This window comes from Sus scrofa, chromosome 7 (genome assembly GCF_054392235.1).
Source record: "Sus scrofa isolate SSC_HxYL_T2T_F1_AM1 chromosome 7, Sscrofa_HxYL_maternal_Yorkshire_Landrace_v2.0, whole genome shotgun sequence".
Taxonomy (NCBI): domain Eukaryota; kingdom Metazoa; phylum Chordata; class Mammalia; order Artiodactyla; family Suidae; genus Sus; species Sus scrofa.
In genome coordinates, this window is record NC_139389.1 from 126948631 (window position 1) to 126970917 (window position 22287).

Genomic DNA, 22287 nt, shown 5'->3' on the forward strand with positions numbered 1-22287 from the left:
GGGTTAAGAACCCGACTAGTATCCTTGAGGATGCAGGTTGGATCCTGGCATCACTCAGTGGGTTAAGGATCCCGCGTTGCTGCAAGCTGTGGTGTAGGGCACCGATGTGGCTCGGATCCAGCTTGGCTCTGGCTGTCGTGTAGGCCGGCAGATACAGCTCTGGTTCGACCCCTCGTCTGGGAACTTTCATACGCTGCAGGTTAGGCCATAAAAAGACAAAAGAACGGGAAAAGACAGTATTCCCCATACTTGTGTCACTCTGGGACACCCCCAGCTCCCACTCTGGTGTGTTGATGTCACTTTTCCTTGATTAGCGTGTGGATGCGGTAGGAATCTCCCAACACAAATTCAACTATGTTTTTAACAGGTAATAATACCCTTTGCGTATGGCTTGATTCCCATTCCCAGAGAAGGGACGCTCGCCTGAGCGCCCCCAGAGGGCAGAGGGTACCAGTGACCCGGGCCGCTGGTCTCTGGCGCCATCTGCCTTTGGAGCCCTGCTGTGTCCCTCGTCCTGGTCCAGCTGCCCTTCACTGCTGGTTCACTGTCACAGCTGCCCGGCCTTCATCCCTGGCCCCGAGGTCTCCTTAGACTCCCTCTGAGCTCATCCCAGGCCCCTCTTCGGCTCATGGGAAAATCTTCTCCTTCAGTCCTCATTGTCACCACCCTCCCTCCACGACAACACTTGACAGACCTAGGACGTCTAGGGGTTCCACGGAGCAGCGTTTGGGAGCCACTGGCTTCGTGGAGAGGGTGTGGCTTCGGCATGAGATAAACTTGAACCGGGGAAGTCCTACTCACCAGCTGTGTGACTTCGAGCCCTTGACTGTAACTCTCTCCGGCTGCATCGCCTCGCCTCTGAAGCGCAGCTACGAAACGCCCCTGACCGCGGTCTGGCTAAAGCCGACGCAAACCGTCCCAGAGCTGAGCTTTACCAGGACAGGATGGTCCCCTGAGTGCTTGGGCGACATCTGCTGACTGTAAAGCATGGATGAGACTACAAAGATTTTGGTCCCATCCTTCCCGAAATGACAGTCGACGTCCTCTCAGGATCAGATTTTTCTCGAATTTTTAAGCTACACAGAATACCAACAACATAGAGGCTGAAACAAGTCTATCGTTTATTTATCTTTCTTGTAAGTCCAGATGGAGGCAGTGGGGTGCCATGGTGGTGCCACCTGTTTGGGCGCCGAGACTCCTTCTCTCCTGTTGCTCTGCTACTCCTGAGGTCTGTTTGCCACGACTCAGATGGCTCATGACTGCTCCACCTTCCGGTTAAAAGGCAGGCGGCAGGGATAGGCACAAACTTGGCTTTGAATTAAATGTTCTACTTGGTACCCACGCAGAAGTCATGTCCGCTTCCGTTCCATTGGCCAGAGCTCGATCCTAGGGCCACACGTAGCTGGCCGAGTCTGGGCAGTGCAGAGTTCTACGCTGGGTTCTAGCTAAAAGTTGGGGTGGGGGGGTTCCTTTGAGGGAAAATAAGAACGGACACTGACCATAATGACTATCAGTTTTACCTGAGTGTCCCCAAATTCCCCAGCCCCCCCAAAGAGCCATCATTTCCTTAAACTGAACTGACTTAGTCTAAGCCTCCATTTCATGTGAAGCTGGGCATGTTCTATCTTTCCTAGGTACCACTGAGGATGCCCAAGGAGGGCTCATGTGTCCTGGGGGCCCTCTGTCCCCTGGAGTTCCAGACTAAGACTCAGGGCCCCATGCATGACACCTCTGGCCATCTCTCAGCTCATTCTCTGAGTTCTTACAGCCTTCATTGCCCTGCTTTGTCCAACGTATTCATGCAGGCTTTTTTTTTTTTTCCATTCCATAAGCACTGCTCATGCAAGGATGGTTGATTCACTGTGTCCTTTAGGGCCTGGTCATAAGGGAATTATGACACAGAACAGAAGCAAAGCTAACAAAAGTCAGTTCTGTTCTCAAATCAAAACAGAATGGAGGTACCTCAGAAAACTAAATTTAGAACTACTGTATGACCCAGCAATCCCACTCCTGGGCACATATCTGGACAAAACTTTCATTGAAAAACACACACTGAGAGTTCCCATTGTGGTTCAGCGAGCAGTAACGAACCCGACTGGTACCCATGAGGATGCAGGTTCAATCCCTGGCCTGGATCAGTGGGTGAAGGATGTAGCATTGCCATCAACTGCACTGTAAGTTGCAGATGTGGCTCAGATATGGTGTAGCTGTGGCTGTGGGGTAGGCCGGCAGCAGTAGCTCCAATTTGATGCCTCGCCTGGAAACTTCCATACATATGCCTTGGGTGTGGCCCTAAAAAGCAAAAAAAGAAAGACGAAGAAAAAGATACATTCACCCCTCTGTTCACTGCAGCACTGTTCACAACAGCCCAGACAAGGAAACCCCCTAAATGTTCCCTGACAGATGAATGGATTGCATGTTCCATACACAATGGAATACTCCTCAGCCATGAAAAGAATGAAATAATGCCATTTGCAGCAACATGGATGGAACTAGAGACTCTCATTCTAAGTGAAGTAAGTCAGAAAGAGAGATACAAATACCATATGGTATTGCTTGCATCCAGAATCTAATATATGGCACAGACGAAACTCTCCACAGGGGAAAAAAAGAAACAAACAAACTCATGGGCATGGAGAACTGCTACCCGGTTGCCTGGCAGAAGGGGAGGGAGTGGGCTGGACTGGAGTTAGGGTTCATAGATGCAAACTATTACATTTGGAGTGGATAAGCAATGAGGTCCTACTGTCTAGCACCGGGAATTATATCTAGTCACCTGTGATGGAACAAGATAGAGGATAATGTGAGAAAAAGAACACACACACACACACATACATATGTTCTTTTTCTGACGTTATATATATAATATGCAATGTATGACTGGGTCACTTCGTTGTACAGCAGAAATTGACAGAACATTATACATCAACTACAATAACATTTTTAAAAAATAAAAAATAAAAAAATTTCGACGTCTTTGTCTCATGATTTATCCAAGGACCCTGAGATGGAGTTGGTGGAGTTTGGGAAAATTCAACCTGATGCCAACCTCAGGCTTGTCTACCCTCCCCTGCTTTTTCCTTTTTTTCTTCTCCGTCTTCTACTTTTTTTTCGACATTCTAATTGCCGCTGTTCTTTCTGCCTCTTTCAATTGAAGTACACCTCCCACGCTTTTCTTCCTTTTTTTTTCCTTTTTCCATTCCACTTTACCTTGTTCTTTCTGCCTTGTCTTTTTTAAAGGGTGCTTGAGGTACCCTATGGCCCCGGTTCCAGGATAGACGTATTCACTACAGGGATTTACCAAGTGAAGACTTATACGCCACTTGGGTTGCTAAAATGTGCGAATTAAATAGTCTGCATTGTACAGTATGTCCTTAGAGCATAGTTCATGCTCATCGTTTGCGCCTCTTAATCTCCTCCCCCTATGTTGCCCCTCCCCCTTCTCCCTCCCCACTGGCAGCTAGTCTGTCCTCCAAATCTGTGAGTCTCTTTCTTTTTTGCTATGTTCACTACATTGTCGTATTTTTTAGATTCTATGTATAAATGGTATCAGACAGTATTTGTCTTTCTCTGACTTATTCCACTTAGCACAACATCCTCCGAGTCCACCCCAGTTATTGCAAATGGCAAATTTTCGTTATTTCCTGTGGCTGAGTAGCACTCCATTGTATATACACATACATCTTTATCCATGCGTCTGTTGATGCACATTTAGTGGCTTCCATGTCTTGGCTATTGCAAATAATGCTGCCCTGAAGATTGGAGGTGCGTGTATCTTTCAAATGAGTGGTTTTTTTTTTTTCCAGATATATTCCCAGGAGTGGAATTGCTGGGTCACATGGTAGTTCTCCCAGGCTCTTCCTTTTAAAATATAGGAAGACATCTCTGTGCTTGAGCATATAAAGAAAATTATAATCTTGGGTTATAATTCTTGTATAGGTACTGGAGTCATTGCCTTTTTAAGTTATCAGTTGTCTGTGGATCTATGCAGGGAAGTCTGTGTCCTCTAGGTGAGCTGGGGTCCCAGCTGAATGGGAACTTTGTCTCTGTCATTCACCACTCCCACCTGTGACTTCTGCTGGGCAGGGAGAAATTTCCCCCTCTTGAGTTCTGGTGGCTGAACCAATAATGAAATTGACATGATGGAGTTCCCGCTGTGGCCCAGTGGGTTAAGAACGCAACCTTGTCTCTGTGAGGATGTGGGTTTGACCCCTGGCCTCACTCAGTGGGTTCAGGATTTGGCGTTGCCACAAACTGTGGTGTAGTTTGCAGATGCGGCTCAGATGGGGTATTGCCACGGCTGTGGTATAGACGGCAGCTGCAGCTCCAATTTCATCCCTAGCCTGGGAACTTCCATTTGCCACAGGTGCGGCCCTAGAAAGATGAACGAAAGAAAGAAAAAAAATTTAAAAACTTAAAATAAAATTGACATGAGAGATATTAACTGGAGATAAAGGAACACATTTTCTCTTCATTTGTCAAGTCACCTGTTTCTTTGGTTTTTGAGCCCATGGGCATCTGTTGTACTTTTTTTCTGTATTTCTGGATGTTTAAAAGAGTCCACACTTGAAAAAGCTTTTGTACCCTGTGTATGTATTAATGAACACACCTATCTATATACATGTGGGTTTACCTAATATAAGCTGATACAACTAAACTCACAAGTAGAATGAAGTTAACCGAAATTAAAATATAAAATAATGCGCAACACTCCTGTTTTATGAAAGAAGGAAACACTGTTCCAAAGACCTGGTTCATTTTTAATTTTATTCATTTATTTACTTACTTGTTTATTTATCTAATTTGCTTTTTAGGGCCGCATGCAGAGCATATGGAGCTTCCCAGGCTAGGGATGGAACTGGAGCCACAGCCACTGGCCTACACCACAGCCACGGCAACTCGGGATCTGAGCCACGTCTGGGACTTACACCACAGCTCATGGCAACGCCGGATCCTTAACCCAGGGAGGGAGGCCAGGGATGGAACCCGCATCCTCACGGATCCCAGTTGCGTTCGTTTCCACTGGGCCACAACAGGAACTCCAGACCTGGTTTGTTTAAAATGGACAATGTCAAAAAGGTTTTTTTTTAAGTGACTCAAGTAGGACCTTGTGAAAGAAGAACAATTGGTGGCATTCGCAACTGCTTCCTAAAGCAAACGCCGTCATCAGCAGACCGCACACTCCCATGCTGTTACAAGCACCGTGGCAAATACTGTCCCTAAATGAGGACTGCCTGGGACATGTGGATGGTGCTAGAGGGACTGGCACGTTTGACCATGTCCAGGTGGACTCTGCTGCCGGCCCAACACAAAAGTCCCTGTTGGAAATGACCTCATTCTCGCTTGAAGACCTCTTCCCATCGCAGCATGTGTGGAAGTCAGGACATTTTACACACACACACACACACACACACACACACACACACACACACACGCTTTATATACATATGTGCTTTTGTGAAAGGAAGCATAGTCAAAGAAGCTGAGTGTTACTGCGTCCTGCTGAAGCAAAGAGGAGGCTCAAAATGACTCAAAATGAGAAAAAGAAAGAAATTTTAATTCCTGTGCACGGTGGTCTCTCAGAAATGGAAGCTAAAAGGTGACCAAAACAGTAGCCTTCATACTTTTGAGACTGAGAAACAATAAATATGTGAGGAGTTGATAGGACAAAGAAATACTCGATTAGTGAAAAATATAAACAGAGTTGTGGGGCCTGGGACAGCACATTAAAGAAGTAACAAGGTTTGTTTACACAGGCTCCTTGGGCTCAAATTCCCTGTCTCTGACAGTGAGGGCGTCCTTCTACCTCCAGATGAAGGGCGGGCCCCTTTCTTTCTTTCTTTTTTTTTTTTGCTTTTGCTTTTTAGAGCCACACCCGAGGCACATGGAGATTCCCAGGCTGGGGGTCCAATTGGAGCTGCAGCTGCCAGCCTACACCACAGGCACAGCAACTCGGGATCCAAGCCACGTCTGGGACCTACACCACAGCTCACAGCAATGCCAGATCCTTAACCCACTGAGCGAGGCCAGGGAGCGAACGTGCAACCTAGTGGATACTAGTTGGGTTCATTACCACGGGGCCACAACGGGAACTCTGGGAGCGCACCTTCTTTCCCCCCCTGCTTTCAGGGACGCAGAGAGGAGGGTCAAAGTGCCCCTCCCGCACTGGCCATTTCTTGAGTAACTGAATTCAGAATAATCAGTATGCCATTGAGGTGTATTTGGGGTGGCCGACCCTGCACCCCAACACTGTGGCTGGGCAGGTTTCTTTGACTTGAAATGGACCTGAGACCGGCTGGGCCCTGGGACCCTTTCTTGCCGTGATGGCACCTAGACAAACGTCCCCTCCAGCCACAGAATACCAAGGATCGCTAAGGGTTGACAGGAACCGCGTACATGCATGTGCCTACTGGGGGCACTTAGGAACGACAAGAGGCGAACAGCCCCCAAACCCAACAGCCACTCCCGAAGTGTCAGGAGCAGAAGCAGAGGACGGCGCCTGCCCCTGCCCTCAGCACCACCAGGGAGTGGGCAGACACCTAAGCCTCCCCGCTCCGGCCCCACCCACAGGTTACCCTCACCCTGCGTAAGGGACCAGCTCGCCCCCTGCCCATCAGGGAGCGAGCAAGGGAGACCGTTGCTTGTTCACGCTGCCTTGGGCTTCAGCCTGAGTCCCAGTCAAGCCTTACCTGAAGTCCTCTTCTGGCCTCTTATCCATCTCTACTGACTCACGGGTCCAAGAAGCTGGGTTGGTAACTGACCCAGGTGGGCCACCGTGGGGAAGGTGGAAGGTGCATTCTGGCTTTCCTGGCATCAGGGCCAAGGTCTTTAGGAGCCTCTTTCCAAGGCTGAAGAAACCCAGCAGTATGATGACATGGAGTGAAGTCAGAAGCCGAAGTGACACCAGCCTTTGGAGCCTGAGTGAGGCCACCAGGGCACGTGTCTCGAGTGTTCAGCCCTTGGCCTGAGGCCACTAGCTGCTCATTCATGCTACAGCCACTCTTTTTTTTCTCCTGTCTTCTTAAGGCCGCTCCAGTGGCACAAGGAAGTTCCCAGGCTAGGGGTCGAATCAGAGTTGCAGCTGCCAGGCTACACCACAGCCACAGCAACGCCAGATCCAAGCTGTGTCTGTGACCTGCACCACAGCTCACGGCAACGCCGGATCCTTCACCCACTGAGCGAGGCCAGGCATCGAACCTGTGTCCTCAGGGATACTAGCCAGGTTTATTAACCACTGAGCCATGATGGGAACTTCTTTTTTTAATCTTTTCCTTTTTTTTTTTCATCATGTCTTATGTAACCATGATCTCTTTCTCAAAACTAAGCAATGAACCTCGTTGCGGTACAGATTTACTCGGACTTCACCCGGTTTCTCGCTAATGTCCTTTTTCTCCTGTGGATCCCATCCGGGAAACCGCATTCCATTTAGTTGCCGGGTCCCTTGAGTTTGCTCTGGCCTGGGACAGCGTCTCAATGTCTTAGTCCGTCTGGGAGGCCATCACAAGACACCAGCGACAGAGTGGCTTATACACGGCACGAATGTACTCTCTGCGGTTCTGGAAGCTGGATGTCCAGCCTGGCGGTCAGGGAGGCGGCATGGTCAGGTGAGGGCTCGTCTCCGCTCCTGCCGTCACAGGGGAAGAGGCAGGGGAGGCTGGGTCTCTCGGAGGGGCACCAATCCTTATCATGAGGGTGCCACCCTCTCGTCACCCCCCAGTGAGCCCACCTTCTAGCAATCGGGGGTGAGGCTTTCAACGCATGAATTCTGAGGGTTTGGACACAAACCTTCCGTTCACAGCGTCAGGCTTTCCTTGTTTTGCCTGACCTTGACTTTCTCGAGGAGCACTGCTGGTCAGGTATTTTGCTGAGTGGTGGTTTCTCAGGGTCCCAGTGAGGTTACATGTTTGGGGGCCGATCCCACGGAGGAGATGTTCCCTTCTCATCACCCCACTTCAGAGGACACAGGATATCAACCCCACACCTCACTGGTGAAGGTGACCTTGACCGCACAGTCAAGGATATGGGTGTCAGGTCTCTCCACCAATCGCTACTATTCTTCACTTCCTGGGTTCGGTGCATAGACGGATGTCACTGAGCATGTCACACTCCACAGCGCCTGTCATCAACGGACCAGGGAATGTATTTTACTCTCCTATTTTATTCTTTGTTATTTTTTTTAGTTTTATTGTCTCTCCATACTAGAATGCAGCTTCTCCAGAGCAGAGATCTCTGTTTTGGATCTGGCATTGCTGTAGCTGTGGCATAGGCTGGCAGCTGTAGCTTCAATTGGATCCCTGCCTGTGAACCTCCATATGCTGTGGGTGTAGCCCTAAACACACTCACACACCCACACACACACACAAAATCAGCCTTGGAGTTCCGGTTGTGGCTCATCAAGTTATGAATCTGACTAGTATCCATGAGGATTTGGATTCAATCCCTGTTCTCGCTCAGCGGGTTAAAGGATCTGGCGTTTGCGTGAGCTGTGTTGTAGGTTGCAGATGAGACTTGCTCCTGTGTTGCTGTGGCTGTGGTGCAGGCTGGCACCTTATAAACCAAAATAAAATGAAATAAAACAAACAACAACAAACATTCTTGGAGTTCCTGTTGTGCTTCAGCAGGTTAAGGACTTGACATTGCCTCTGTACAGAGGTGGGTTTGATCCCTGGCCTTGCTCAATGGTTAAGGATCCTGCATTGCTGTGGCATAGGCCACAGCTGCAGCTCCGATTCAAACCCTGGCCCAGGAATTTCCATATGCAACAGCTGCAGCCAATTAAAAAAAAAAAAGAACAAAAGAAAGAAAGGAAAAAGGCTCAGTCTCTTCATTTGTGAAATGGGAGTTAATCTTAGCGTCATCATCAGTGACACACAGATGAGGACCAAAAGGGTGGAGTGGCTGTACAAACCCCTGGGGACCCACAGAGCTCTGGACACTTATGAGGAGGCTCAAGCCATCTCCTGAATTAGGAGCATGGTGCAGGAGGGAGGGACACAGACTTAATGGCTCTTTTGGGGAAAAGTAAAGAGCTCGCTGCCTTGGGTGCTGCCTGCCCTGATCCATGCCTCCCGGACCTGCCAGAGGAAGGGAAGCCCAGCTCCTTAATCCAGTGCTTGCCCACAGGGTGACTCAGAGAGGAGAGCACTGCCCTCCTGCTGCAGGATCACCTCTGCGGTGAAAGAAGGTGAGCTTTGTAAACGCAGGGTCCCTGACTCACCTCTGTCCTAACTCAGAATCTCCTGGTCTGAGCACAGGACACCTGCGTCTCAAAGAGGCTCCCCAGGGAGTTCTTAAGCTCACTGAGCTGGAAAGCCCTTTTTTGAAAGAAATGGAACATGTGGCATTAAAGTGGGACAGAGGGTGAGGTCCCCATCTCTGGAGGTATCCAAGCAGAGGCACCATTCAGTGTGCAGAGACTGATGGGATGCCTCCTATGTGTAGGTCAGCAGGGGAGGCTCCCCAGAAGCGTCGGGGTGGGATGTGAGTGGGGCCCTGATTCCTGGAAGGAGATTCCCCATTGGAGAAACGCTCTCTGGCCTCTGAGGAGCACGTGGCCCCTGGGACTGCTGAGTGTGGTCCCAAGTGGGTCCACCCAGGCCTCAAGCTTGCCCTGGGTCTGCCTCCCTACATTCTCGTGGGTGGGTCTCTGGGCCTCCCCCTGGTCCTGGGTGGCCCCTGGGCGCGGGCTGCTGAACGTGCGCTGACCATGGTCAGGAGGGGCTGGGGTCCTGCCCAGGGAGTGTGGGCGGCACATCCCAGAAGCGGTCCTGGACCTCAGCCTGGGGCCCCACAGGGAGGTTGACCCAGGCCCTCTAGGAGGTGGGTCCTGCTGGCTGCTGGGGCCCCAAGGAAGGTCATGGCCAAGGCCAAAGTGACGGTGACTGGGGAGAAGGCAGTGTCTGTAATGAGTCCTCTGGTCAGTGAGAGGAAGAACCAACTCAAACGCGGCCTCCAGGAAAGCCTCACGCGTCGGGTGTGATGTGTCATGTATTGATGGGCACAGAGCAGGTGGGCTCCGGCGGTCCATTCACCGGATGATCTGCTCTGGTGAATGACTCAGCATCGGGACAGTTCTATGGCTTTATCCTCTTCTCTTACTGAATATGTATTTCTTCACTCACCCATTCTTTCCCTAAACAGCAAGCAAATCTCACCTGAGCAACGTGTGTCAGAGGAGGCCCTCATAGGAGAGGCTGCAGGAGGCAGGATGTTGCTGGAAGGCTTCCTGGAGGGTGGCCCCTGAGATGAGACGGGCAGTTTGATCAGGAGAGAGCCAATCCAGCAGAGAGGGGTCCGTGGTCAAGGTCATGGGGGCAGCCCCACACTCACCTGAAACTGAAAGCTTTGCCTGAACCTTAGAGGAGCTGGGGACAGTCAGCAGGTCTGCATGGCCTTGACCCAGAGGCTCGTCCCTGCAGGAGGGATAGTGACAGGTGGCCTCCTGGGGGGACACAGACTGTTCTGAGACTCCTGTGTCCCAACGCCCGCCCTCAACACATTAACAGGAAGGAAAATGACTGGCCCCTCCATGGTGTGTGTGTGTGTGTGTGTGTGTGTAAATCCCCGTGTGGAGGAGAGAGAGCCGTGAGCAGGGTGGCTCTGCGCCTGGGGCTGGGGGCCTGGGCTGAGTGTCCGCTGTTTGCAGCCTGACTCCCCGAGTCTCCAGTTCCCGCTTTGCCTCCTGGGAGCTCAGCGTTGCCATGAAGCTGAAGCCTAGTGATGCTCATGGACGTGCTTTACCCCCGGGAAGGGCTGAGTCATTGGAGCGATGCTCTGGCCCCTCCTGGTGTCACTCTCTCCCCTGGGACAGGTCCGGCTGCAGACGCTGTGCCTGTCACAGGAGCCCAGGCCGTGGGTCCTGCCTCCTAGGACTGGGCGAGGACTCTCAGGGAAGTGCTGTCATCTGCATCTGAGAGCTAGGACATGGCGGGTTTTCCACTCAATTGCCTGCGGTCACACAGCTGACACTTTGAGGCTTCAGGTTAACCTCCTGCCAAAGCGATGCCTCTGCACGAAGCCAGTGGTTTCCAAACTGTTTCCATGGAACCTCTAAGGGTCCCCAGAGGTCGCCAAGGGTTGTCATGGATGGAGGGCTGTGATTGGCTCAGGGAGGAGTCTAAGGACACCTCAAGGTCAGGGACAGGCAAAGCCAGCTCTTAGGGTGAATCTGTAATGAAAGGCAGCAGGAGGAAGGGCCAGGCAGAGGGGTCCCCAAAGACACTTGGCGCCAGGGACCAGAGGCCCAGACCCTTGTGCTCTGATAAACACTGGGGCGCCTCAAGCTCACACCCGCTGTGACAACGGGGGAGGGGGACCTCAACATGCAGGTCAGCTACAGAAAACATGGCTCCTGCACAGTCAAAGCAGAGCTGTGTGGGTGGAGATTCATAGTGCAGACACACACGTGCACACACACCCTTCAAAGAAGAGTGGCTTCTAAAAGAAACACAACACAGTGTTAGCTGGGGCTCCCTCAGCGTGACCCGATTTTGAGAAATATTTTCCCATGTTCTTCTCTATGTTCTCTGGGATTTTACATGGTCCTCGGGGAGGACTTCATAAATAAGAATAAAAAATGAACAAGAATCAATATATCATAAAAAACCAATTAGTTAGGATTTTGTGTGTGTGTATTGTGAGGGCCGCATTGGCAGCATATGGGGGTGCTCAGGCTAGGGGTCGAATCGGAGCTACAGCTGCTGGCCTATCCCACAGCCACAGCTATGCAGGACCCAACCTACACCATAATTCAAGGCAACACTGGATCCTCAACCCACTGAGAGAGGCCAGGGATCGAACCTGCGTCCTCATGGATACTAGTCAAATTTGTTTCTGCTCAGCCAGGAAGGCAGCTCCAGTTAGGATGTTTTTCCTGCGCCTTTTGATGATTCTGCATTTGCGCATGTTCCTCATGAGTATTTCATAGGCAGAAGCAAAGACCACCAAGGCAAAGGGAAATGGGGTTTTGTTTTAGGGTCATTGTCTTTAGTGCCCGCTCCCTTGGTGCATGGAAGTTCCTGGGCCAGATGGAATCCGAGCCGCAGCCGTGCCCTACACAGCAGCTGCAACGAGGGGGGGATCCCTTTAAAGCACTGAGCTGGGCCAGGGATTGAACCTGCGCCTTGGCAGCGACCGGAGCTGCTGCCATTGGATTCTTAACCCACTGTGCCACGGTGGGAACTCCTCAGGTAAAATTTTTAAGGGACGAAAATCTATTTCTGTTCCTTAATTGAGTAGATCTAATAATAATGAACAGACTTAAAGAAAGCTCTGGAGAGAATTTTTTTTGAGGAAAAAAATGTTATCAGTGTGTGTAACTAAGTTATTCAAATAGTAAATGCTGTTACCAGAAATGATCAGCTGCCCATTTCCTGTCTGAGGACGGAACACTGTGTTGTCACCGCAAACATTTCCCAAACAGGGGAGGGGACCTTTGCAGGGATAAATGGGCAGCGGCCCCTGGAAAGCCCAGCATTGCGGGCAGGTGGCGGCTCTGGGTCCACTCAGCGCATCCCGCTCTGCGAGGCAGGTAAGCCCTGATGCTCCCACTCGGGGACACAGGGGCCCCTTTGCAGGAGGTTCTAGGCCTTGGCCCGGGGCCAGTGGCACGTGGGCATGAGGGAGGCAGGATATGTGTCCAATGCGAGGACGGCTTTGCGCCCTCTGAGGACCTGTCCTGCCTCTGTGGCTCAGTTTTCATCCTGCAAAGAGAGGGTCCTGCCCCAGGGCTTCTGGGGGTCCCTTCAGGCTCTGCCTCTGTGGGATGCTGATTCGAGCCAGCTGTGCCCCTCATGCAGCTGTGCCCCCCCCTCTGCCAGGGCCAGACCTCCAAGAGGGCCATGAGTTGGGCTCCCTCCATGGCACAGAGCCTGAGTCTCAGGGGGCCAAGGGGCGGAAATGAGGGCACCAGGTCCCTCTGGGCAGAGCCTGCAGGGTCTCCAGGGGGTTTCCTGGGATCCCTGTCCCTCCAGGGCTCTGAGCCAAGCAGATAGGCAGGTGCATCTGTCCAGCAACTGAAAGGACAGACCCTCAGAAACACAGCCAGCCCCCCAACCTGGCCTAATAGACATGGGCTATTTCTCCAGGGAAAATATTTGGGGAAAAACTCTATTCTAAAGAAATGGTTGCATAGCTCTGTGTAAACTAACAGTTGGGGGAGGAGATCACCTCTGCCCTCAGCTTGTCCAAAGGCCTTTCCACTGGCCTCTGCAGGAGACTCGGCTCCCCTGCCTCCCCTCCCCTCCCGCCCTCTTTTCTCCCCTCCCCTCCCCTCCCCCTCCCCACCATCCAAGCAGCCCTTTGTCCTCTGAACTCTGAGAGGAGTGGGCAGAGGCTGAAGGCCAATGGTCCTGTTTGCTGAGGTCACCAGCTCTGACCTCAGCCTCTTGCAGGTAATCAAGATGTATCCCTGTCCCTTGTCCCTAGGAATCAGAGTCTTGTCATGTCCCAGAAGTGGTGGCATGTGGAGGAGGTGGCACCTAAAACTCTTCTTACGAACCAGGCTCCCTCATCATTTCTCCTGTCATTCAGCTTGCTGGACAGAGAGGAGACTTGGGGCCCAGAGAGCTTTAGTCACTTGCTTGTCACCACGCAGCCATCACAAGTGATCACAATGAAACCCTCATTCACATCTCTGAGTCTCTGAGGCCAGGCCGCTTCCTCCCCACCTGGAGGCCTTTCCAGGCTGATGGTGGAGACACCCACCATATGGGCACCTGGCAGGGGCTGGAAAGAACACTCTAGCCACCTGCGCCTTTCCCCCGGCCCCTAGCATGGCCACCTATGCTCCAGCTCTGCTCCCGATGCCTTTGGGGGCCCCAGTCACTGAACCCTCACTGTGAGCAGGCACCACGACCTGCCGGCCTGCCTGAGGTCACACTTGTCATCAAGAGGCCAGGAGGGGCCCTGTAGCCCCTGAGTCAGGGCAGGGCTCCTCCCTGGGCTTCCACCTGGGGACACACAGGGAAACTAGTGGAAAAGGAGCCCCTGCCTCCCAGTCCCCTCTGAGGGTGTCTGCTCTCCCAACAGGAGGGGGACGGGTTCTCCCTGGATAGCACCTCCCCCATCACCAGCTTCCCCACCTCGGAGCCTGGCACCCCAGGCTTCTCACCCTCGCTCCTCCGCGTGCCTGCTGTGGGACCTGGGAAAAGCCCCTTCCCCTCTCTGGGCCCAGTTTCTCCGCTGGGGAACCTGGGACCCATTCTCGCACTTGCTCAAAGGCTGAGAGGGAGCCCAGACCAGCCTCCTGGATAATGGGAGCCCAGGAGGTGCCTCCCCCTGGGAGGTGACAGAGAAAGAGAGACACAGGAACCTAGAACAGGTGGGGACAGTGGGTGGCACTTGGGTCACCACCTGGCTCTGGGAGACTTAAAGGAGTTTTGCTTTTCAGACATGAGGGCAGAGGGAATGTCCCTCTTCCTGGCTCTGGGCCTCCTGGTGGCTGGGCTCTGCTCCAGGGTCCACTGCGTCCCAGCGGATGACCTTGCCTCAAAGATTGTGACCCTGAAGGACCAGATCAAGAAGCTGCCAGTGCACAACACCGCCGTGGTCTCCAGCAACACCGACTTCGCCTTCAGCCTCTACAAGCAGCTGTCTCTGACGAACCGTCATAAGAATATCATCTTCTCCCCGCTGAGCGTCTCCATGGCCTTGGCCTTCCTGTCCTTGGGAGCCCGAGGCCCCACCCTGACAGAGCTCCTGGAAGGCCTCAAGTTCAATGTCACAGAGACCCCTGAGGCAGAAATCCACCAGGGCTTCCAGCACCTCCTGAGGACGCTCAACAGGCCGAGCAACCTGCTGCAGCTGAGGTTGGGCAACGCCATGTTCATTGATGAGCAGCTGGAGCTGCTGGACAAGTTCGTCCAAGATGCCCGTGAGCTGTACCACTCCGAGGCCTTCCCCACTAACTTCCAGGATTTAGAAGCTGCCAGGAGACTCATTAATGACTATGTGAAGAACAAAACCGAGGGGAAAATCGTGGAGTTGATCAAGAGGCTTATCCCTGTGACTGAGGCCGTCCTGGTGAATTACATTTACTTTAAAGGTGGGTGATGCATTGAGGTTTCACAGGCAACTCCCATTTCGTTCTGAGCTTCAGGGCTATTACCGTGTTTTCAGCAACCCATTCCAGAAGGGGCCGCCTTGGGTTAGGACATGGGCTCCCAGGCCCTGGCCTGACCATAGGCTTGGTCTGTCCTGGGGTTTTCCAGCTGACAGTTGTCACTGCAGGGCACGGGTGCAGGAGAGGCCATAGCCTTGGTCTGAAGAGGGCAAGACTTCCTTCGGACTGAAGCTGCTCCAGCTGCCCGGAGGAAGGAGCTTTCCTTTCACACCGCCGCGGTGCCTGGGACTCCGGCTTCCTCCACGAGGAGCCGCTTTGGGACACGCTCAGGAAGGCCTGCGGTGTGCACACTGCGGGCTGTGTCTGACCTGGGCTCTGTCTAAGGGGACTTGGTGTCTTCTGTGGGGGAGGAGGGGCTGGTGGTTGTCTTCACCACGACCCAGGCTCAGAGGAGCCCGCACATCCCAGGGTCTTTAACAGCCCGCGTCTAAAGTCTGGAAGTGGCAGGGCCCCATCTGGAGAAAGGCCTCGGGGCAGAGGCCGGTCTCCAGGGCAGGACCTTCTCCCAGATTCGTGTTGGTCCAGTGGCCCAGCCCATTGGTTGGATCTCAGAAAAGGACGTGCAGCCTGGAAGTTCACAACGACGAGAGTGAAGGCAGACAGATTTCAGAGGCAGGGTGTGCAGTGCACCTAGGGGCACAGAGAGATAAGGACGCATAGAAGGACCACCGAGTTGGGGGCGAGCTGCTTGAGATACCAGCTGTAGGGAGACCAGTTAGCCCTGCGCCTGGTCCCATAGCAAGAGCTCCTGGGTCTGTGTGTTCCTCTCTCATTGAAATAATTGTGTTGCACTTTTCTGGAAAATGAATTCAGGCCTGATGTGTTATGTTTATTCATCAAATGTCCTGTCCTCCCTCTCTGCCCTGTCCTAGGACTTTGTCCTCCGAAGTTTCTTCCCAGGGACACCCCTGCCATCCAGCTTTCCTTCCACTCCTGCTGCTCACAGGGGCACAGGCAGGGGTAGAACATAGGAAGTGGGGGGACCACACGCCCAGGGAAGCCCCAGGGCTCTGCTCTGCCGGAGAAGCTCCCCACTGAGTGCTCCATCCACCCCCGGGGTGGGGAGACCCCAGCGCTCTCCTCTGCTGACCCTGCCCTGCCTTACTGGTCCCCACAGGGCTCCTGCTCCACCCTGGTCCCCAAACCTGGGGGAAGGAGTGCCCTCCCTGCCAGGCCAATGCCTAACCCCTGGTCACTCACACTGTTCCCTCAAGGACCAGGATGTCCCCTGTGTCCCCAGGCCCAGCCTGCGCCCACCTCTCCCTTGCCCCCCACATCCTCTTGGTTCCTCACGTAGCACAGTTACCCAGGCTTCTTTCCTGGTCCCTTCTCCCCCCTGACCTGTGGGGATCGCCCCACCCCCAAGGGCGTCCCCACCTGCCTAGGTGGATGTGCAGACCTAGGAGGCCGCCCCTAGGGGCACGTGGGGGTGTTGGTGTGTGGGGTGTCTTCACCCCCAGGGATCAGGGCAGAGGGGGGAGAGGCAGGCAGCCCTTGCATCTCAGACTCTCGACTCTCCCTCTGCCTCCAGCCCAGTGGATGACACACTTTGATCCCAACCTCACTACGGAGGCAGATTTCTACGTGAGCAAGAACAGGACGGTGAGGGTGCCCATGATGGGCATTAAGAACCTGACCGTGCCATACTTCCGGGACGAGGAGCTGGCCTGCACGGTGGTGGAGCTCCCGTACACCAGCAATGACAGCACGCTTTTCATCCTCCCTGACGACGGCAGGATGGCGGCCGTGGAAGCCAAGCTGCTCCCGGAGACGCTGAGAAGGTGGAGAGACTCCCTGCAGCCCAGGTGACTGTCCCCAGGACCCGGTGCTTTGCAGGGGCGGGGGGCACCTGCCTTCTGGGCCTTTACCCTCTACCCTGACCCATGTCCCCAGCACTCGGGGCCTCACTGATGTCCAGGGCTGGGGCCAGTGATGGGACGCCCCTTCCAGGAATGACCTTGCCCTTTGCTGCTTGCGTCGCCTTGGTCTGAATGTTTCCTTTTTTAAGATGATGACGTCTGCTTGGGTTGGAGCTGAGGCTTCTTCTGTCTCTAACATGAACTGAATCCTGACGAACCTCAACTCAACCCCCAATCACTCCTGCGCGGTCCTCCTTGTCTCCCCCTCTGAAAGGGGGGGTGGTAGGTGGACTTGGGATCAGCTGCGGGTTCAGGGGAGGCGGGCTCTGAGATGAGCTTTGCTCTGGCTCAACGCTGCCTTCACGCATTCCTTCAGTCATCCATCCAGCTCCGGTTTCGCAGGTTAAAGGAGCACCTGCTCTGTACACGGAGTAATTTGGACCCTTTGGGCGGATGAGCCAAGAACATGCAAACACTGCCCTGCTGCAGCTTCCTCTGTGACTGCGGGAGACAGGCCAGATTAAATGAATAATTCGGTGTGTTGAAAGGAGAGAAATGGAGGGCGAGGGAGAGGAAAACAGAGTGAAGTGATTTGAAGCAGACGGTGTTGGGGAGTTTAGACAGAGGGGCCATGAGGTGACGTGTGAGGTAAGAGACGGAGCCATGGGGATATTTGGGGGAAGAGCATTCCTGGCTGAAGGAACGGCCAGTGGAAAGCCTGAGAATAGGACCAGACCTGGTGTGACTGAGGATTTGCCTCAGAGTGGCTGGAGCAGGAAGAGGAAGAGGGGAGTTGGGAGAGGTCGGGGCCCCCGGGGGCTCAGGTTATGTGGGGGCTGCAGAGCCCTTGACTGGATCCTTCTGACCAAAATGAAGGCTCATCACAAGGTTTTGGGCCAAAGAGTGAATGAACTGGGTCATGTTTCAGGAGGATCCCCCAGGGGGCTGAGTGGGGACCATGCTGCAGAGACAAGCCTGGAGGCAGGGAGGCCAGCCAGGAGCCCGGTGCAGTCACCCAGGGGGAGCGGCTGGGATTGGACCAGGAGGGAGCCAGCAAGTGTGAGAAGCATTGGGTCCTGGATGAAGTGAGGGCAGGACGTGGAATTCAGGAGCCTGACATCAAGGGGACAACAGAGGGAGAGGCAGTGCTGGGCCCGAGTCTGCAGGGGCCACGGGGAGGGTGTGGGGGCCGCTGTGCAGGGGCATCCCCAGACCCAGAGCCCTGCTCCCAGGCTCCCCCTCCCCCACCCACTCCCTCTGCTTCTCTGGGGCTCAGCTCCCTCCTGAGAGGGGTGCAGGGACAGTCCTTGACCCACTGTCCTGAGTGGGAGGTTCTGCAGATCCCAGGGGTCAACGGGTGTGGAAGGCATTTGATAAACAACACAAAGCACCGAGACCTGCCTAGAGATGAAGTTGAGGCGGCAGCCCCTCCCCCACCCCCTGTCCAGGGCACCTGAGGCCTCTTGGGGCTGCTGCCCCCCAGGCCCTCCTCACTGTGCATCCCAGGAGACCCCAGGACAGGAGGACCCACCTCCCCTGCCCATGTCATCCCTTCCCAACCCTCTCCTTCCTCCATCACCAGAGACCAAGCCCAGAGCAGGGGCTCAGTTGGAAATGGACAGAATATCATCCAACAGCTTTGATTTATGGCCCAGGGGGTGGGGGAGTGGGACCTGCATCTACACTTTCCTGCCCATGTGAGGGGGGCTCTCGGTAAGGATTTGCTGAATCAATGGATAAAGTGCAAATGAAGGAGCGCCTGACTACGGGGTGGAGGAGCTCCCCCTGCTGCCAAGGGCATCAAGGTTGAAAGGGCGCCCAAGCCTCCTCACTTTTGCATCTGCAAGACCCGGTGCCTTGACAAGCGTCTTCTGGGAAATATAGACAGCGAGGTGGGGGTCCTGGGGGGAGGGGGTCCTGGGGTGGGGAGACATCACTTTTGCTCTAAGAAACTTCTCCCTCTCTGCTCACAAGCTGAATAAGCCCTGCCCTCGGGGAGCTCATTGTAGTGACAAGAGGGGGACCTTGGTTTGATTGATTCAGGTCCCCAAGGCCTTACAGTGCAGCCCCAACCCTCCACGCCCCCCTCCCACTACTAAGCCCCCACTTATCCCTCACCTCCTTGCCCCCACACTCAACTGCCTCCCACACTCTGGGGCAGCCCCCCTTTCTTCCCTCTTCCCTGCAGGTGCATCTGCCTGCCCCCTGTCCTCCTCTGCACCCAGTCAGCTCCTTCCCTCCTCTGGGCCTCAGGCTCCATGGCACCTCCCACAGGAAGCCCTCCTAGTGCCCGTGCCACTAGCAGCCTCTGCACAGTCTCCCAGCAGCTGCGGAATCCCTTTTGATCTGAGGGTGTGTCCAGGGGCCCCCTGAGCTTGAAGGAAGAAGCTGGACCAGGCATGGGCACCGCCCCAGCCCCAGCCCTGGTGCCAGCCTGGCTAGTTAGACTCCTGCAGACATGAGCGGATAGGTAATGAACTGAGGGGAGTTAGCCTGAGGGCTGGGGGGAGTGAGGCAGGGAGTCCTTATGCTCAGAGGGAAGGGCCTGGTGGGAGAGGAGGCGGGGACACCCCGCTGAGAGGTGGGGGGAAGGGGCGCCCAGTCAAGCAGACCTTCAGGTTTCTCTTCTCCTGTCCCAGGCGGATAGAAGCCCTCCACCTGCCACGGTTTTCCATCTCCAGCGACTATAAACTGCAGGAGATCCTTCCCCGGCTGGGCATCCAGAAAATCTTCAGTGAGGAGGCTGACCTGTCAGGAATCACAGATACAACACCCTTGTGTGTTTCCCAGGTGAGTCTTCACACTTTGGACAATTCCTCCTCCTTATGGGGAGCACATGGTGGAGGCCAGGCAGGTGTTCAGGTGACCTTGAATTTGCCAAAGAATTGCATTTCCTACAACTCAATCATCTCCCCTGGGAAGCCTCAAGCCCAGGAGGGCTGGGTGACAATCCTGTTGGGGAGTTGTCCCCACCTTCCCTGAAATAGAATGTGACCCAGGAGCCTTCATTGGGAAGGTCCTGGGGTGGCATCCTCGGTGGACCCCGCTCCCATGCTCTGCTTTTCACTGCCCTTAAAGGCACAGAATTAAAGTCCTGTAGCCCTCAGGGGTTTCATCTGTAAAAGGAGGGCGATGGTTCTCAGCCAGCTCGCAGAGCCCAGCAGAGCAGGGAAGAGGGTAGAGGGAATACCAGTAGCTCCAGCGCATGGGATGAAAACACACTGAGAGCACAAGAGAAGAACACCAGGGACCTGGGACTCTGATCTTAGAGGCAGAAGGGTCAGAGGGCATGGGGCGGGGGTGGAGGCTGGGCAGCCCTCTGTCTCCCCTGCATGCCACCTGCCAAAGGAGGCACGTGTGCCAAGGGGGCTGTGTGGTCCAGGGATGGGAAGCCACACCCTGTGCACATACCTGAGGGTCTCAGGGGACTTCGGCTGGGGCAGGAGAGGTGCAGAAATAAGCGCCAGCTCCTCTGCGGCTTCAACATGGAGGAGCCTTGCATAGCTGCTTGCAAGAAAAATGCCTGGACCTTGGCTAGCCCTCTACACTATGGGGAGCTGTGTGGGCCGCAGTCTCTGCACTCAGACCAAGATCCAGGCCAGGGAGCCCCTGCTTTTGACCTCTCTGTCCCCAGGCCCATCTCTCACTGCCTTTGAACCTCCGTCTGTCCATCTGTGCATCAGATCTCTGTGCACCTGCGGGCAGGTGTGTGGGGAGGACAAAGAGCCCAGGTTGACAGCACAGTGACAGGCCAGTGGCAGATGCTGGCTGAACGGCAGACCCCTTAGAGCGACTCAGGGAGGCTGCTCAACCCCGGCCACACTGTCTCTGCGGGGGGCTGCTCTCGTGTCCCTGCAGGTGGTCCACAGCGCCGTGCTGGACGTGGATGAGGAGGGCACGGAAGGAGCCGCGTCCACAGGAGTCGTCATAGAAAGGAAGTCCTTTGAGAATTTCATTGTGCGATTTGACAGCCCCTTTCTGTTCGCCACGGTCCTCAGAGACACCCAGAGCATCATCTTTCTGGGCAAAGTCGTCAACCCCCATCCAGCCTAGAGCTCCCCTCTGAGCCGTGGGGCTTCTCGCTAAGGAGCTGAGTGCTCTGGGCCCTGGGGCAGCCTGGCCTCTACTCAGCCATGAGCTGCCTCACCTTGGCAGATCCCGCTGACCCTTGGAAGGTGACAGTCACCTTCTGGTGTCTCCACACACACAGGAGTCTGTGCACTGCTCCACGGAGGCTCTGAGACCTCCCACAGCAATAAAGCATCTTTCTGAGCTGGACTCGTTCCCTCCTGTGCTTCTCTGCCCTGATCTGCCCATCTCCACCCCTGCTGCCCCCTGGACCATGAGGCTGAGCCCCTGAATTCCCACACAGTCTATACCCCTAGACTCTGGCCCCTGGATTTTACCAGGCATCCCAAGGGCAAGCTCTAGGCTGTGACCAAACCCACTGGACTCACGCCCTGAACTGGGAGGGTCCCCTGCTGCCCGATGCCCACGTCCAGGTCTCTGGCCCCAGGGCCCAGGAGGGGCCCCCAGGCTGACCCTGGCAGGGGCTCCCAACCCTGACCTCTCCTGGCCCTGCCCCTGCACCCCTGGCACCTGCAGCTGAGTGGGGCTCCCCTCACCACCCAGGCTCTTCCCTCTGCCCCAGTCCCCCAACCTGGGGACAGGAGCTCATTCCAGATTCCTAGGTGAGCCCCTCCCCCCTGACCAGGTCTGTGTCCACCCCTGACAGAGGATCCCCCACCCAGAGTGGGGGCTAGGAGGGAAAAAGAGCAAACACCCTCCCCCTCGCAATAAAAGGAACCCCAGGGTCCTTCATCCCCCTGATGTGACCAGGGGCTGCCTGGTCTCCAGGCAAACAGCTCCAGGCACTCATGCTGACGACACCCAGGACTAAGGGCTTGAGGGCTCTCTGCCAGGCAGGCTGCTCAGACCTCCCCCTGGAATAACCCGTTTGTGCTTGTGATGAGCACCTGAGATGCCTGCGACACCTCGGCCCATTTTACAGATGAGGCAACTGAGAGACAGAGAGGCTCAGTTTTTCCCCCAAGGCCACACCATGGCTACTAATTATTGCCGGCAGGATTTTGTCCCAACTTTCCGGTTGTCTGAAGAGCATTCTGCACCACATAGCCATTCTTCCCTCAGAGGTTTTTCCATGATGTTCTTCATGGGACTTAGGATCAGATGGTCAACATGGTGGATGAACCAAGGCTCTGACAAGCTGCCGGGAGAGGCCCACCCTCTGTCAGGGAAGTCAGGGGGACTTCTTGGGACAGCTGATTGCTGCACTACCATCAGAAC

General features: G+C 54.5%; 1 protein-coding gene across 1 annotated transcript; it reads left to right on the forward strand.

The window, feature by feature from the left end:
• The first annotated feature begins 12443 nt into the window (after positions 1-12443).
• LOC396684 (serpin A3-5) lies at positions 12444-21258 on the forward strand. The gene is made up of 5 exons (XM_013978402.3): positions 12444-12529; positions 14390-15043; positions 16653-16926; positions 19620-19770; positions 20839-21258. Exons 2-5 carry the CDS (start codon positions 14392-14394, stop codon positions 21031-21033), a joined length of 1272 nt encoding a protein of 423 aa, XP_013833856.3. The 5' UTR covers positions 12444-12529; positions 14390-14391; the 3' UTR covers positions 21034-21258.
• Positions 21259-22287: the final 1029 nt, after the last annotated feature.

Excerpts from the sequence above, each read along its gene's own strand:
- LOC396684 (XM_013978402.3), top strand. The coding sequence starts at position 14,392 with ATGAGGGCAGAGGGAATGTCCCTCTTCCTGGCTCTGGGCCTCCTGGTG. Across the intron at positions 16,927-19,619 it reads AGAGACTCCCTGCAGCCCAG|GCGGATAGAAGCCCTCCACC; the intron begins GTGACTGTCCCC and ends CTCCTGTCCCAG. Across the intron at positions 19,771-20,838 it reads CACCCTTGTGTGTTTCCCAG|GTGGTCCACAGCGCCGTGCT; the intron begins GTGAGTCTTCAC and ends GTGTCCCTGCAG.